This window comes from Hippopotamus amphibius, chromosome 4, assembly GCF_030028045.1.
Source record: "Hippopotamus amphibius kiboko isolate mHipAmp2 chromosome 4, mHipAmp2.hap2, whole genome shotgun sequence".
Classification (NCBI taxonomy): Eukaryota; Metazoa; Chordata; class Mammalia; order Artiodactyla; family Hippopotamidae; genus Hippopotamus; species Hippopotamus amphibius.
Genome location: NC_080189.1, coordinates 59,409,666 through 59,427,990, shown reverse-complemented (window position 1 = coordinate 59,427,990; position 18,325 = coordinate 59,409,666). Strand labels below are relative to the sequence as shown.

At 40.5% G+C, this 18,325-nt stretch overlaps 1 protein-coding gene across 1 annotated transcript in view; it reads right to left on the bottom strand.

Annotated features, from left to right (window-relative positions):
* Positions 1 to 2,669: 2,669 nt before the first annotated feature.
* Positions 2,670 to 18,325, bottom strand: part of PPP1R9A (protein phosphatase 1 regulatory subunit 9A) — a 296,085-nt gene continuing 280,429 nt past the window's right edge. Inside the window, 5 exon segments of the mRNA XM_057731848.1 lie at positions 2,670 to 3,207; positions 4,578 to 4,760; positions 6,832 to 6,951; positions 8,837 to 8,926; positions 8,928 to 9,150. Coding sequence (XP_057587831.1) covers positions 2,998 to 3,207; positions 4,578 to 4,760; positions 6,832 to 6,951; positions 8,837 to 8,926; positions 8,928 to 9,150 — 826 coding nt within the window. The 3' untranslated portion in view covers positions 2,670 to 2,997.

Here is an 18,325-nt window from a genome sequence, read left to right as displayed (position 1 = left end):
AACTTTTTAAAACAGTTACTAAAGTAACTGTGAGTTACTTTAAGGGAGATAGTCTTAAATAAAATAATCTAAGTCCTGCCCCAGACACCCTGCCCCAGACACTCAGCTCGTACAACGCTCTCCGTCTGCTGCCTGACCTCACCACAGCCCCCTGTCCCCCAAAGCATTACCTATATCCCCAAGACACTTTTGGCTATTGCTAGAGTTATACTGAGCTGTCATTTAGGGGATATAGTTCACAGTAACCAGATATTCCCTTTTTGTTCATTTTCTGATAAATAAAAAACTGCCAAGTCTTTAACGTTCATGAAGCAACATTTCTGTGTTAAGTTGTAAGGATACTGAAAACCACTAGCATTAGAGTAAGGATTGTGTAAGACACTTGAACCTCAATCAGGTATCATGCACCAGAGTCAATAAAGGAAATAATAGGAAAACAAAATGTTCACAAGATCTGAGGTCCTTCACTTTGTTTTCATATCCTTTTATCAATCTGTTTACTTTTTATCCTTTGTGGGACAATCAAATCAGTTTCAGCAGTTTTAATTAGTAATGTTAAAATTAACTCATTAAGACCTAAAATTACTATAATTTAACTTAAGAAATCAAAACAGTTATAATACATACTAAATGATTGAGGAATAAGAATTTGATTTATAATATTGTCAGTTGATCATTTATCTAAACATTGGAAGTGTACAAATAAAGTTAAAATAAGGAACAATACTTCTAAGACATTTAAAAATGCAATATAATAGATCATAAATTATGTGCAGAGATTGAGACATACACATTTCCAGTATATACATCCATTTTCAAACATTACCAAAGTGTAAACATAACATAAATCATCCTTCCATTTCCACTCTTAAAATGAATACAGTGAAACTTCCAGTGTGATCCAGATCACTTTTCTTCCCCCAGAGATAAGCAAAATGGCAAAAATTTACAATAGCAAGCACTAGTATTACCAGGTTTTGACTAATTTAGTATTGAAAAGATTTGCTGCATTTTGTAGTTCATTGATAGTGGTTCCTGGTTTCTCATGATATTAATAAATAGCAAAGCACCACACATCTCAAAATATTAATAGAGATTCCAGTATGGCAGTTTCATTATCATACCCCAAATGAAGATAGAGGAAAATAGGTAGTGACTTTGATCATTGTAAAACACAATGTTACTTTATGCCAATGTTTCTGAGGATCAAATAAACGATCTATACCTAGTGACAAAGGAACTGAAGCTTAACAGACAATACTCTGTCACCGAAAAGGAAACAAGCCTTAGGGAAGAAGACGGTTACACATTTCTAGTTCAGACAATTTCAGATTTCGGATAGTCAGACAAGCAAAAAGAAAAATCACAATGTTCAAAATAGGAGATGGAGCTGTGTGGGAAGAAGCCCCTTTATATTATCTGTTACTTGTAACCTTCAAAAGCCTTCCCCTAAGCTCTGCATATAGAACATTTCCAGTGGAAGATAAGGACAGAGACCTTCCCTCCCCCCAAAGCGAAAGTAAAGGAAGTAAAATACTTGTCCAAGGATTTGTTTGGCCTCAACTCTCAGTTTGAAACTCCTCCTCTGGAAAGTGGATGACCTCATTTTTACAGCCAATGCAGCAAAGAGAACCAGATACATGAGCATGAAAAGCAAAACAACAGCAACACCAAAAACAAAAATCCATCATCTGAAATTTCTCAAGATGAGTTTATTTTCTCCTCCTTCTGCCCCACTCTCCTGAACTTGAATTAGTTTGATGAAACACTGAAATCCTTAATACTGGCTTTAAAATAAGCATCACTGCCTGCTCTACTAGACTGCATGATGTGTACCGTCTTGGAAATCTCCAAAGAATGAAAGAGAACGGCTCAGAAAAAACATTCAAAACATCTCTAAAATACAACCGCCAGTTCTCCTTTATGGGAACATTCTGTGTGCTCAATAAAATTGCTGCTCTGGTCGAATGTTAGTCAAATCTAACTTTTCTCTAACTGGTATTTTTTTTTTTTTAAAGTACATTTGTTAAAACTCTAACTGAGCCCACTTGGGAAATCTTGAGTAGAAAATACGTGATGAGTTCCTGATTGTGTCATAGTCAGGCTGAAGACCAGTCAGAATGTTCCCCAGGAGAGGAACCCTGAAAATGTTGGTTTCCTTAAAAATCAATTTCCTGTTCAATTTGTTGGGGGAAAAGGAACTGTGTTGTGTGTGTCGGTGCTGCTCAAGTGCTGAACACGCAGCAGCAGCAAAGTAAACAACAGATCCCCATGTCCCATGGCTGCGGTGACATCTGAACTTTCCTCTGTTTAGCTCCATCTGGAGGATAAATGTTACCCTCAGAACCCCAAGGTAATACCCACATCCACATTCTTAAGGCTTTTGCTTCCTTCTGGGGTTACCAACAAGTGTCACTGCTTTCTCTCTTCCCGATGCCTGGCAAGCGGAACAGTCTGCTTGCTTTGTGCCACCGCAGGTAATCACGCGGCAGAGCACCCCCACTCCCGCAGTGGGCTGTCTCAGTGTCCAGACACAGCAGTGAGGGGCCGCCTCCCCACACACTGCAGTGGATGCCACAGCCCAGACCTCACGGCAGAGCAGTGCTCTCGGCCACGCAGATGTGTGCCGCTGCTCAGCTTCAGGACCCCATGCTGTCGACACATGGCGCTCCCCTGACAGCGCCAGGGTGTGTCACGCTTTTGGTGGGCAGGGTCATGCTGGTTCTTCAAGCAACACTACCCACCCAACACAAAGAAGAGAGAAACACTGCTCCTTTTGGCTCTCACAAATGAGATCCCTGTTTTGGTACTAAACCAAAGGTGGCTTGGGATTATTTCAGTAGGTTAAGACTGCGTGTACTCTGTTAAAGCAGAAAATGCAGTTATTGAACACACGGTTCCCCAGCCTGCCTAGAGCATACCACCCCTGTCATCAGTATCTTCTTCATCCTCCAGAGGAGAGCAGGGCAGGCAGAGGTGGAAACTTCTCGGCGTGTGTCACTGTTCACCACCACCCTCGGTGGCGGCTGCCATCTTCTCTGTCTTTTTAGACTTCCTCTGCATTTGCTCTTGTTCCTTCCTCCTCAGCTTTTCTCTTTGTTTTTCCATTTTCTCCTGAGCCTTCCGAGCCTTCTCTAGAGACACCTTCATTTCCTTGAGTTTTTTTTTGACGACTGCTCGGTCCTGGGATGATGTCACTCCAAGAGCCTAAGAAGGAAGCACACGAGCAAACTGAATGTGGAAACCCATGACCCCTCTGCTTATGGTTAGGTTGGCATCACAAGACGTTCAAACGCAAGAACTAACGTAAACGTCATCGAAGAGCTAGAAACTGAGGAAGAGCTGATGACACCTGCCCAGAATCTACATACTGAGAGGCTGAGCTTTATTTGCTCTTTTATTCTTTGAAGTCCCTAGCACCGTACAACCTAAACCTCAGCAAGTATATGCTTTCTGAACTGGTAATTAATGGGTCAATGAATGGAAAAAGGGCACAGTTCTGCTTCTCCAAACTTTGGGTCGTAGACATTTACAGCCAAAAGTATTGCTAAACTCACCAATATTTTCAAAAGACAGGAAAGGGTGCCTGCTGCCACGGAGGCTCCAAGAAGGCCGGGAGAATCGAAATGGCTTCCTTTCTGCCAATGCACTCATTTACAATGAAGACCAAAATTGTCTTTGGGACCAGAATGCTCATGTCAGCATGACTAGCCATTCTCTCCCTGCAGGCAGACCTATAAAGAAAGCCTGGTCCTAATGAGGAGGTTGCTCGATGAGCTTGGAATTCAGAATAAGGGGAGCTTGTTACGTACTTTAAATGTTTCATGACCTTCAGAATCAACAGCGGGATGCATCCATCTCCCCAACAGGGACAGCCTTGTCAGTGGGCCTTCATATTCACAGGCTATTGATTGATCTCTAACCTTTTCAAGACTGTCAAGAGACACTCATCTGCCCATCAGCCCAGCAGGGGGCCGAGGTTGGGGGCAGCAGGCTGGCTGGGAGCTCCTTTTGCCCTTTTTCCACAGGAGTAGGTGCCACCTCAGACTCTAAAGGAGAGGGACTGGACAGGTGAAAATGAGAGTGCAATGGCGGGGGAGGGGAGACATGGCCTGCACGTGGTGGGGGAAGAAAGTTCTGGGGTGAACGTGGTCCCGTGTTTGGAGTGGTATGCAGCGAAAAGTGAGGGTGGAGGAGAAATGAGTTAAAAAAAAAGGGAAGATTCATGGATCTGGGTTTTAACTCTCATGTCATGGGAGAGTCCATATTGGCCATTATTAAAATTCATACTACATAGGAAGTAAGTAGAGTTACTACATGGACCATGTGTTGCTTGGCGGAAGCAATGGAGTGAGCCTCTAGCTCTCCTGCTCAGAAGCCTACTGTTTGATTTAGAACCCGACGACTTTCTAAAACTTCCTTTATCACTCAGAAATCATTCAGTGTCCTTTCTGCTGACCGTGGATGTGAAGTGCCTCTCAGATACGCAGAATGCTCTTATCTAATGGAAACATTTTAGGTGCTATGAGTAATACAAATCATACTTGGTTACCTAACACAAACATACAATTCTTTACCTTAAGTTTATTTCCATCCAACTGCAGGAGTTGCTCTCCAGTGATGTTTTGGGCACTGAATTCAGAGACATACTGCTCCAGATTTAGGCTCATTAGCCAGCGAGAAACCTGCTGCACGCTCCACTCATGAACGGCCCAATTCGGACACTGACTGTGTTTGGGAGACTGTCCGTCATCAAGGATCTGAGGTAGGAATGTTACGCAGGGTTGTTAAAGGACCGAGAAGCTGTAGCTCAGTATGGCATGTGATGCTCTCCGAAGCCATTTTTTGCCTACTAGAGCCACACTTGCTTTTAAACCACAGAGTAAACGAATGGTTCTAGCTGTCTGTGTAACATACACATAGTTATTACCTCTACATTTTGTTTAGCCATTTGGAAATTTAAGAATTCCCCCAAACAAAGCAGCATTTTAATGTAGGAAGTAGAAAATTTAAAAATACATTCTAATGTTGCAAGTTTTTACATTAAAACACTATGGAAAGATTATCAGATGCAGAAAACAAATATGTCATTAATCTCTATATGTGATGCGTCACTCTGCATTGATCCTCTAAGACATTAGAGACATATAAAGATACATTTAAAAATACTGAGATAGATCTTTTACTTAAAAAGGGGGAGAGCGTTAAGCCCTCAAGCATTCTCAGGGGAAATTTCACAGCTATTATCTCTCTGGAGCGGCAAGCGAACCTGTGAGGAAGGGAGGACAGGTGATTTCCATAATTATTCTTAGTAAACAAGGCAAGTGAGGTTCAGAAAGTCTACAGATCTGTCCAGTATCACGCAGCTAGTAAGTGGTAGAGCTCAGCATTTGGTGGTTTATTCCAAATTTCAGGCTCTGTCCAATGCGGGACGTTGCTATGAATACTGCAAAGGGCAGCTTGGTTCCTAGAACCACTAAGCTGAGAGGAGATGAAGGTGATGATACCTCTGGGAAGAGAGACAGGAGTCACCTCAGTGACCACGCAGGGAACACAGAGGAGGGGATGGGGAAGTTGTGATGAAGGCAGAGGAGGTGAAACACAATGGGCTGTGTCAGGGTCATGATGATGGGAGACACCGCGAGGGACTCCGGAGGTGGACCCTGCACATCCTCCTGAATGCCTTTTCAACTAAGACACAGACCAGGGCAGAGACTGAAACGTAACATGAGGAAACCCTCCACTACAGAGGAAAGCTTCCTGTCTCGATTTTAAGTTATCTGCAAAGAAAGAAAAGAAGCTTCAGACAATACCATGTAAGCCACCACACACAGCCCACTGAGAGCTCACCTCGTCATCTATCATATCCAGGCTCTGAGTGAGAGAGCAACAAAGGAATCAAAAAGAAAAGTGTTATACAAACAGGAGACACACATATACAGTACAAAGTTTTAATACAATTAAAATCACGCCAAGCCTGAAGAATATGGGCAGAAAAATTTAAGAGGAAAAAAAGAGTCTTACAAAGCACAAATCATGTTAGAAAGAACTAAGAACAAATATTTAGGATGAATATCTTTACTGACAGTGCTTCTCCCCCTACCCCACCCCCGCTCTAGGACTGGTATTTCTTCTGCTTATCTCCTGGGGCACTAAGTCAATCACTGATGTAATTTTCTGCCCCTCCTGTACACATTATCTCCTGAGAAGTCATTGCAATGATCATCTGACCGTGGCTTCTAAGTAAGTGGTTCTCCCCCAGGTTTCCTTCCTTATCAGAACCGCACCTCTCCCCTCTCCACGGCGGTGATGCTCAACCAGGGGCCACGCCCCTCTCAGAGGGAACATCAGGGATGGTGAACAAGGTGAGGGAGGAGGGGTAATGGAGCGTCTGTAAACTCCCTTGAGACTTTTTTTTTTTGGCCGCAAGGCTTGTGGGATCTTAATTCCCCAACCGGGGGTCGAACCCGGGCCCCCCGGAAGTGGAAGCACAGAGTCCTAACCACTGGACCGCCAGGGGCTTCCCTCCCTCCCTCGGGATTTCTGAGCTGGTCTGAGCCATTCCCTATGGCTGCTCTCCAGTGCCCAGCCTCCCATCACCATCCCTCTGTTGAGAGTCATCCCATTTATATCAAAGAAATGTTGTGTAGGTCCCTAGACAGCCTAAAGGGGCTCAGAAACAGTACTTTGCTTCCATGTGGAGACAGAGAGGGAGTGAAATCATGAGGACTGATATGCCAAATCTGCCTAAAAACATTTTCCCCAGTGATAGTTCATGGGTAAAAGGTACGATCTGAGAAAGAAGCTCTGTCGTCAGTTCCATGCACGTACCTCATCTGACGAGAGCGCCAGGGATTGAGAGAGCCCAGGTGTTTTGGGTTCTGCTCCCAGGCCGCTCAGGTCTGCTGAACTGGTACTGCTGGGACTGAAGTCATCATTGAAGGTAAAATTCTGAAAAAAAATAAATAAAGCGCACTGTTAAATGAGCATAGTGAGTGAACTAGAGGTAGGTATGTTTGCAAGTTCTAGAAAGGTTCTTTTTAAGTAATCTTAGAAGAGATTCATATTTGGTTTGGTGACCTTCACCCGGCAGTAGCTGAGAACACTGAGCCTTCCGCGCTGGATAGGGAATTCTCTCTCCATCACATGAAAGCATAGGTATTTTAGAGAAATGATTCTTCAATCTCTCTTCAAGGGTACAGCATCCATTATCCTCTGCAGCTGTTCAGAGGAGTAATATTAATAAGCCTATCTTCTTTGACCCTAATCATGATGAGTAACTGTGTAAGTAAAAATACAAGATGGTGTGGCGAGCCTGAGTTATTAGGAACAGATGGCAATCCGTATTAGAAAGGTAGCTTGAGCACCCCCTGGGAAGGATCACTTGCTATTGGCCGTGATAAAGACTGTGAGAAATGGCAGATCTTCTCCTGGATGTAACCTTCAAGATGATGAGTTCTGGGGGAGGTCACAGTCTGCCATTACACTAGTAGTTACACGCTAAAATACAACTCTTGCACAGCACCAGCGGAGTACCAAAAAGGCTGCAGCAGACAGATACACAGCTCCAAATAATCACCTGGGGGTGGGGGAGGTCAAGGGTGTGTAACTAAAACTTCCCCAGAACTTCATGAAAATGTTCAGTGGATCGTGAAGTCAAGTAAATTCACAGTGACTACACAGCTGCATTTGTAAAAACATTTTAAACCAAATCTGGTGTCTCTCCAGTGCAAGATAATGGTAGACTTATTCAAACAATATTTAGATTTTTCAGATCCAAGACTGAAAATATTTCAAGATCAAAGTGGTCTGCTGCTGCCAAAGCTTCTTTTGCTAATAATTCTAGAAGGACTAGCTTTCCTGGAACTCTAAGCACTCGACCAACACCATCTTGTTTCCTATTCCACTTCCTTAGGAGCTGGACTGTTAGTTTTCCATTAGGTTCCCTTGCATTGGGTTTAGCTGGTTGTCAAGAATAAATACCATGCCAGAGTCTAGAGAATTCAGTACCAAACAAACTCCAAGGTTTGCTAAAACTTCAGAAAAGGAGACGAAATCAGAGTACAGGAGCTGGGCTAGTAAAACATTTAAGCAGGAGAACATTTAACACAGCACATTACCATTTGATACTGCCAGTGGAGACACAACCCCATATTCTCTCAAAACCTTATGCGCTGCTGACCTCAAGAAAAGAATTAAATTCAAGTAACATTAATCACAGGTTTCTGTTTGAGAAGGAAAAGTGAGCATAGATAAAAGGAGACCAAACAACACGTGAAGGTTAGCCACCGTATGTGTTTCAATAAAATGTTAGGTAAGGTTTGCAGTGTCATGCTGGAAATAACCATCATGCATTTAAAAACAAATACGCATGTAATTCCTCATTCTGCTAAAGTTAAAAAAACTTTGGTGATAGAATTGTAACAGTTCATCAACTGTTTGGAAGTTTGATTTAAAAGAAGAAATAAGGGTGCTATGTCAGCAATGGTTTGTTTGAAAGAGTTTCCTTCAGATATATTGAACGCATATTCAGTCCCAAATTTATTTGTTTTCCAGTAAATCTTGAAGAGCACAGCAAAGATAGTTTTGTAATGTAATTTAAAGTGGAATACTTGGTAAACAGATCTATCATACTGTTCCATGATTCAAATGCATCTTTCCCAGCATGGCTTAACTGTCAAACTAAGATTAAATAGCAATATGTGAAAAGACAGGCAAATCAAACATTAACGTACAATCTAGAATGGAACAGTATTAAAGAAGGTGGTAGTTAAATGAGGCTTTCTTTTTCTCCCACACAAGAAATACCATGCACTGTTTATTGTAGTGTTATCACATTGGTTTGTTGGGTCCAGAGTATACACACAAGTTGAGAATGCATTCCAAAGATCGAAGAGGAGAAGGATTGGGGGGCTTTCTTGTTTGCTGTTTTTAATCCATGTGTTTTCTACCTTAGACCCCTTTTTATCTGAAATTAGAGTTTCAGGAGAAGGTTGAAGGGGACTTGTAGATGAAGGCAGGTTCCTGAAGGAATAGGATCCTTTCCGGCTTTCGTTAAACCACGAGAAAGGCAGGCCAGCTGAGCGCGTGGAGGCCTGAGCAGTGGAGGACGGCTTCAGTTTCCAGTGTTCCAGCCTGCCTCTGAAGATCCTGGTTGTAAAAAGAATGAGTGCGTTAGACAGAGAAAAGGAAGATATAAAACTTATTGAAGGGACTCAATATAGTTTGAAGTAATAGTTTGAGAAATTGTTCTATGCAACAGAATAAAAATTTGCACTTGTGACTAGAACATTAATCTTAATAAATATCTTTTTTTGTTAATTTTAATTTTTTAATTTTTTTTGGCCATACCACACAGCATGGGGACCTTTCCTGACCAGGGATCAAACCTGTGCCCCCTGCAATGGAAACGTGGAATCTTAACCACTGGACCACTAGGTAAGTCCAATAGTTATCCTTTTTACATCTAAATGGATTCTGTAACGATGGTCAATATTTTGGTATTATTATCGCCATGATGAATTTTATGAAATGTGCCTGATAAATGTATGTGGAAAAATTAGTATCAGGCAGGGGCATGGTCTTTTAGGAATTTCTATTCAGTTAATCATCACAGCATTCCCTTTATTTGGGTCACATATCAGTGCCTCACGCTAGTGACACGAGCTCATAACCAGCATCCTACCCTAGATTCCTCTGAGCACAGGTTCCCAAAAGCCTGAGATTTTAGAAAACGATATATTTAAATAATTGGAAATTTCTTGGCTCATGATACTTTAAGCAGAACATATACCTCATTGGTTTTTCATCATAATCTTAGTGCCTTATCATAGGAGGAACACCAGACCTATGGTCCTAAAACCCTACTTGGAGGTCCATGTACACACTTCCTGTGTACATGCCCTTGGGCCTTCTCTCAGCTTCTATTTCCTCATCCATAAAAGGTGGATATTTTATACCTCTTATATGTGGTTGCTAAGAATTAAATTAGATATGTGTGAAAGTGCTTTGAAAACTGTAGACGTGTAAAAGTCTATGCTTATTGTTTAATATTTAAAGGACCCAAAGGCATCTGAAAAACACAGTTTGAAAAACAGACTTTTTTTTTCTTAATGCAGCTACCTGGATATTTATACTTATCTTTTGGTTAAAAAAAATCATCAGGAGCTGAGGCAGAAATGGGCAGTAGCTTCTGTGCATCTTGGAAGAAGTCACCCTCAATATGTCCAAGTGATATCTGATATAATGCCTAGTATTTGTTAGCTGTTGATGTCATGACAACAAAGAGATTCCCTTTCAATTAAAAGTGCCTCAACAGCATGGCTTATGGACAACTTATATCCCAGATGTATACTGAATTTCAACCTTTTCAATCTCATTTCACATTATTTTGAAATATTATATATTTCAAATTTACGTAGGTAATACAACTCCTAACGATTCCTGTTCATTTCCAAAGATTATTGTGAGAATCAAATGGGACAATTAATGTAAAAGCATCTTGTAAACTGTAGAGCAACGTATAAGTGTAAGGGGATTATGAGAACGATAACTAAAGAGAGCAGAAGTCAGGGCAGCTTTGGCAGCATGCTGAAACCACAGGTCGGGCAAGTAAAAGCGTTTGTCACATTAAAGATTCCAGAAGATATGATGATTTTAATGGTGTATTTAAAAACAAACAGGCAAGCAACCCAAAGGGGTCTGCAAGGATAACAGAGGAAGAACCACCAGAGGTGTGTCAACCTTCAATTTTATCCTAAAGTTTAAACTAAAAAAAAAAAAAAAAAAAAATGTGTATCCTTAAATCCATTTACTTACTATCAAAAAATGGGGCAGGGGGTTTACAACAACTGAACTTAAGAAAGCATGCTAGCAGAGGCAGATTGGTCTTCTATAAGAAGCACTTTTTATTCCTAGGTCATGGACCAGTGCAGTGGTCCCCAAATAAGTCTGATAAGGATTATCTGAGGCAGCTGTTCAAATACAATTTCTTGGGCACTTGGACTTACCAAGTTAGAATCTGGGGGAGAGGGAGGAGTTGACCTGCAACCTATATTTTTAAATAATTCATGTCTGAACTCACTCAAAGTTTTTAATATCTATATTTATTAATATTATCCTGAATGCAAACGTGAGGGTTCTGGAGCAGAAACAGATTATTATTTGCTTACAGGAAGTTATTGCACTGGTTCCCCATGCCCTAATTTCCTCTTTTCAGGGTGACACAATGAGAACCAGCTGTCATCCTACACTTGGTCTACATTACAGGTGAGGAACCTAAAAAAATGAATCTGGATGGTTATATAGGATAGGGACAGCTGTCTCTCTTCTCTCCTCTGAGAGAGGGAGAGAAATCTTCTCTCCTTCATGTACACAAACTCAGCTTGAGAAGGATCTTGGGTTCTTACGTTTTGGAAAGTAATATATGTCAGAGGGAGATAAGACTAGTGTCTCCAGCTTTACAGCCCCAGGAATGTCCCCACAGAGTTGGGTCTCAACTCCCTCTCCCCATCCCCACTTCTGGAAAATGTAATCACATACCTCTCGGGAGGTAAATCTCTCTGCAGGGAAATCTATCTATCCAGTCAGAATTTAACTTCTTGGGCTTATCTTTTAGCTCAGGTCCCACATTCCAGTAAAAATACTCAGAAAGCTCTAACTGTGCATAAACATAAAAATATTTTCCCTGTAGTCCCACACTCTTATAATTGGGGATATTTGAGATAAACTGGACCTGATGATTATCCTCCTCTTTGGTTATAAACGTCTGAACCAATTAACCAAAGTAACATGGGAATGTTTTAACAGTTCCACCCTTAACTCAAATAAGGTATGGTAGTGCTTGAATATATGGATGCTGTTTTAAAGTCTATAAATAGGCCATAATTAATGACAGCATGAGTATCTTGTCCTACTCCCAAGTGAACTGCCTTTGTAACAATGCTTTTAAAGCAATCACCACTACTACTTTTAATAGGTAGGAAGTAAGAATATTGTTGCCAAATTGTTGTCATTCTAATGCCCTATTTGAAAAGGACTTTTGGTAGTTCAAATCCTGGTCAGGTAGCGTTTCAAACAAAATCTGAAGACCACATTCTATTAAACCCTTTCATAAAATTCTCACTCCAGGAAAATACTCAAGAGTAATAATTCCATGTGGACTTGTGCATCCAGCACTGAAGACCAGTCCGAAGGCCAAGGTGTGAATGTGATGAGTGAGATCATGGAAGCTCAGGCTTGGATGATATCCAGAGGCTTTCTGCTCTAGCTTTCCACACCAAGATGATGGAAGGAACAAGGAATAGTCACGTAGAAAGCAACGAAAGCCCTTCTAAGGAGACAACCACTGTCTTCACAGCTGCAAACCACCAGATCCTGGGCATACTTTGAAGGCTATTTTCCAGTTCTCTAGGAGGTCTGGCTGCGCCCCTGCTGAGGCTGTATCCTATTCCCCTCATTTTTTTGTGTATCCTTGACTCTAAAACTCCCTGAACTGATGCAACCTCTGCATTGCTCCTAGTATCCTTCAAAAACTGAACAGTGGTACGCTTCCGTTGCTTGAACCTAGAGTATAGACTATTCACTTAAAGAAGCAAACTCTCCGTTACTTTAAAATTATAGACCTGTTAGTTTTCCAGCTTTCTAAAATAAATGCAAACTTCCTTCTGGATAAACTCAACTCTTGGGCCTACAAAAGGAGCAAAGAGGGTTTGGTAATGGTTTTTCTACTACTGACCACTTTTACAGTCTGTTTCACTTTGTGGAGAAATCTGTTAAGAACAACATAAAATTCTTTCTTCCTTCCTTCCCGCCCTCTGTCCCTTCATAACTTTTTGACTCTGAGGGCAGGTTATGGGCCAAGGGGCATAAGCTCCATACAGATACTTAACAATTCCCTTGAAAAAGCAATAAATGAATACATAATAGACCTGAAAATAATTTCTAAAAGATCAAAGGTATCTGTTCTATACTTGCTTCATTTTCTTCTTTTTTAGCTTATACACTAATGGCTCACTATCATTTTTGGAAAAAACAGATTCACAAATCACTGCTATATCCCTGATTGTTTTGTTGTTAGGAACTGGGAGAAAGCATGTCTTCAAATTAAGTCTCTATAATCCTAAAATGTCATTTACTGGGGGTGTGAGGTGGGGGAAGTAACTGCCTCCTGGCATTTAAGTAATGTATAGTTAACGACTCTATAAACAATTCCTCTATACACATCTTGAAACCAGTTTATCCTGGTGCTAGCACCCCAAAATTAAGTTTCTCAGGTAAACATTCCATGGTGATTTTTTTTGATTTGTTTTAACTTTGAATAAAAAGTGTATTAATTATTCAGAGTCTAATTGGTTGTCATTAAAATATAATTAGGAGTTCAGGAACTTCCAGAACAGAAAAATTATAAACAGAATATCGAATTCAAGCAGGTAGTAAAGGAGGTTAATTGAAGAAAGTTAGGTGCAACCAGAGGAAGGGTTGCAGACCTCCATTTACTCAAATCAGATGAAGTAATTTTGTAAGGTTCTAACATCCACCAAAGACACTGAAGTTGTAAAGCCAGCCCCTTCCAAAGGGGACTGAGAGACCTGAACAGGAAACAGCTATAATAAGCAGGTGTTCATCTACAGCCAGGCCAACAACCTTGAAATATCCTGCTTTTAGATCCTAAGTTATGGTCTAAATATCTGATCAATAACCAACAGCCCAGCTGAGATGGTCAATGTAGAGTGCTTAACCTTAACTTATGATGTGGTTTAGGACATGTTACCCCCAAATAGGGTACCCTGGCATACTGAGTATTTTAAGCTGAAGGAATCTGAGAAATGGCAGGTGCAGGAAGAGCTCTCTGACCTCCCCCACCTCCCCTGAACCAGGTCATAAGACCCTCATGTAAGAGGTGCCCTCCCTACATCCAGAGGAAAGGAGCATCCTTATCTCCATACATGGACAGACACCAAGAGGAATCTGAGTAAATGAATAAACAGGGCTCGTTAAGTTTCCCCAGTCTACCCTTAGCTCATAACTTTTTGTCCTATCACAATTCCCCACAACTTTCCACACTTCATCAAACCCAGTACAAAAATTCTCCAGGCTTAACTCCTTCTTCGGATCTTTATTTCCTTATGAAGGCTCCTGTGTCTCATAAAGCTTACATTAAATACATTTGTATGCTTTTCCCTTGTTAATCTGTCTTCTGTCAGTCTAATTCACAGGGCTTCAGTTGAAGAACCTAGGAGCGTAGAGGGAAAAATATATTTTTTTCCTCCCCTATGCTCACTTGAGATGGAGAAACTGTTCCCTTAATGAGTCTTCCTCATACTGGGAAGATATAAAATGAAACAGCAAGATGGTCATGTAAATAAAATCCATATTATCAAAACAAAAAATGTTAGTTTAGGAATAATAAATATATTGGTTAGTATTTACAAAAATTTGTATTATTAGAAATCTGAGAAAGAAACTTGTCTCTTGAGTCTACCTTAATATATTTAACCGATTTCAGATTTAACTAATTAAGATGTAAAATTACCACACTGATAAAGAGTATTGGGATGTTTAGAGTCACTATAATTATGTTAATTTATTAGATTTTCAAGAGGTTTTTTAAGTACGAAAAGTGTGAATTTGTTAAGAATCTAAGTTTGTCAGGTTTCAGGCACTGGCAATTTCCTAAAAGGAAAACTAAATAGATTAAATTTATAAATGCAGCTAAAAACAGGACAATTACAGGGGAACAGGTCTGCTCTTCTAAGGCTAAGCTAGTATGGTTCAAAGGTTTCCATGAAAGTGACTGCCTTTATGTCATATAAAATTTTACTTGATGTGTAAACAAAATGATGAGATTATAAGTTGAGCTGAAACTCAAAAAAAGCTAAGTTTTAAAATTGGAGACTTTAATAAATTTCTCTTAATGTATAACCCAAATAATCCTCTTTTTAAGAACAAAGCTACCTTTGGGCATCAAAAATATCAAGTGAAGGGGAGAGCCCACATCAGCTACATGGCCAAGGTTAAGCTCACCAGCGATGCTTTACTGAGTTTTGCCATCACTGTTCATGGTCACTAGTGGCTCGGTAACGTGTGCTTTAAAAACTTTTCAGGCTCGAAGGCTCAAGTTATTCTGTCATTTTCTTTTTCTTTTTTTTTTTATTCTGCCATTTTCTAATGGCCATTCTCCACTGGCATTTATAACTACATTTTTGTTTCTTGTTTAAAAAAAAATTTTTTTTGATGGAAAAATTTGGCTCCTCTCTGTGGTGCCTCTGCAGACTGGGTTTAGGCAGAGAAAGGGGCTCCTCTCTCCGTGCACATGTGCTTATCCCACTCCTCAGCTCTTCTGAAAGGGTGTGTTTCCACTCCAGCTCAGGAGCAGGGGCTCAGCCCTTGCTCAGCAACAGGGCAGAGTTGCCCTCCAGGTACCTGTCATGCAGTATAATCTCAAACTCACTGTAGTGCCATGATTTATCTAAAGTTTCTTTGAGAGAAACGGCATCTACGAAGGACAGCCTGAACTATAATCCACATAGTCCATTTATTCTTCAAGATATTACCAAAGCTACCCCTGCATGAATGAGACTGCCAGCAAAACACGTACAGAGAATATTCTGTTTTATACCCCTGCAATAAGAATTACTTTAAGTATTAACAATGATGATAGTCATTTATGTTTACTAAAGACTTAAAAAGTGCTTAAACGTGATCTCAATCCCCCTAATGACCTGAAGAGGTAAGTATATGTTTCCATCTTATCGATGAGAAAATGAGGCACAGAGAGGTTAAGTAACTTGCTCAAGAGGACAAGTGCAAGAGCTGGGATTTGAACGCAGGCTCTTAACCACTTTGATGTTATGCTCTTGACTTTTACTGGAGGTCACTGCTATATTTACCACGAAAGTACTGCTGAAGATGTTCTAAGTACCAGCCTTACTTATTGCTTTATCTTGTTTTTCCCTATCCAATTTACTTTTAAAACAAATTACATATATATTTTTGTATATAAGCAAACAATATTTGAAACAAAGAGGAGTACATATAGATAAAAAAAGAATGAACAAATGAATACAGGCTAATTTATAGACCAACAAAATAATGAGTCAGAAATCAAAAGTATGTTTTTCATAGAAGCATACAGATCAACATGTCCAATAGAAATATAATATGGACCACATATGTAAACTAAAATTTTCTAGTAGCCACATGGGAAAAAAGAGATAAAATTATCCCAAAATATTCAAAATATTTCAACATGTAATCAGTATTATAAAATTATTAAGATATTAAGATATTTCACATACTTTTTTTTTCCATACTAAGTCTTTGAAATCGAGCATGCTTTCTCTCCTACAACACATCTCAATGTAGACAAGCTACATTTCAAGTGCTCAACAGCCACATCTGACTAGAGATTACCATATTGGATACAGCAGGCAGAGATGGATAGGGAGTTATAGACTATGTAGTTTCAGTTGACCGCCCCCACTTATTTTTTGGAGGAAACCAAGGTTGAAGGAAATTCAGACTTACCTATGGCAAAGTCAGGATGAATATTGGATTCCAGCTCAGTGTTTTCTCCACTGTTCATACTTTTAAGGTGAAACCAGATTTGCTTCCACAGGGGAGCACCATCTCCCTTCCCCGTCATTTTCCCACGTGCCACCCTCTAGCCTTGTTCTGAGATACATGTATCTGCTCACAGGGCTTTCCATTTGGTGACTAAACTAGGAGCTCCTCCTACAGAGCTCCAAAAACAGACACTCCACTGACCCCAGTGGCTCCTTACTCCAAGGAGAGTAATTTATTTTACTCTTTGGGGTGTACTCTGAAGGACGAACAAGCTCCGGCAACTGTTTCCTGCTTTTGTTATCTGCTGTTACCTGGTTAAATCAGGAAGTTCATTGAGCACATATTGGAAAAGGATAGACCCAAACCATATATCTTGGTAGGGTTTTTTTCTTTTTCTTATTTTAACCTCATCTATTTCACGTTGATCATGTATTTGAATCATTTTGTCTCCATAAGGAATACAATAAATTCTTTACTCTTTGGGACGGGAAAACGAAAAGCAAGACCACATTTAGCAAATGTCTGGCCTCTTTAAAGTCTGATAGCCTCAGATTATCACTGATTGAATGACCTCATCAGACGTTTACAATCTTATAAGAACTGGATGAAAAGCCTAAAAGATAAGATTGCTAACTCAAACTCATTCCCTCCTTTTTCTGAGAAAACCTCACAGGAGTGATGAGTTTACTCCCAGCTCTCCTCCACAACCGCAGCAGGACCCTGCAGCTGACGCTGCCTGCCACCCCCCACCGTCCGGGCCCGTGAAACCACCTCAGCTGCACCGTGCTCCTAGCAGGCAGCGACTGTGCTTCCTGGGATATGTTTCATAAGGTTCTGGCCCGCTATTAATCTACACAGGAGAACCGAGGTTGTCATTAGACTTGATTACTGTTAACCAATTACTGTGAGAGCTCAAAAATTTATTTTTTTGAAACAGAAGTCCTTCTTCTTCCCTGTCCTACTGCTTCAATTACATGAATTCCTTTTGGTCCTGTCAACATCCTGCTATAATTACAAATAATTATGAAACTATGATTCTAATTGAAAACTATTTTGTAACATTGTACACATGAACTGTTTGTGACTCCTGATGCAGAGAGACTGCAGAGTTAATGTTTTAAAATACGGCTGACTAGGCAGCCTAGCTGGCTGCTGGTTCAAAAGCTGGCGTTAGCTGTGGTTAAGCAGTGCCATGAGGACCGCCCACCCTGGACTATGTGTGGTTTTGCCTAGAGCAGGGTGAGCATTTGCCAACAGAGTCAAGACCTGCTTGATTTTCACCTGTAATTTAGATAAGCACGTGAGAACTCTCTGGCTACTACCACGAAATTCAGTCAAACCTTCTCCCCTCCCCTCTGCTGGATGCCTGCACTTATGTCCCATTGAGGGTGGTGCCCCAAAGGTGAGAGGTAGTGGCTGCCTCAGAGCCCAGGGACCAAAGAGAGCACAGTGTCACTTCAGAAGTGTTCAAGTTTCTCTCTCCCATTGTGCATTTGGACATCTCTCTCTCTCCCTTAAATGGTTTCCCTATTTGTTGTTTTTTCCCAAGTATATTTGATGGTTTTCTATTCTTAATTCTAAGGCACAAAGTAGACTGTTTTCTATTCCTCATTCTAAAACCATACAAAGTTAAAAATCGCTTTTGAGTTGCATTATGGCCTTATTTTTCCTGAGATCCCTGTCCTCAATATAAACAGAGCTTTCTTGCCTTTCTCCATTGTACAGAATAAAGGAAATCCAGACTAACAAAAATAATTAA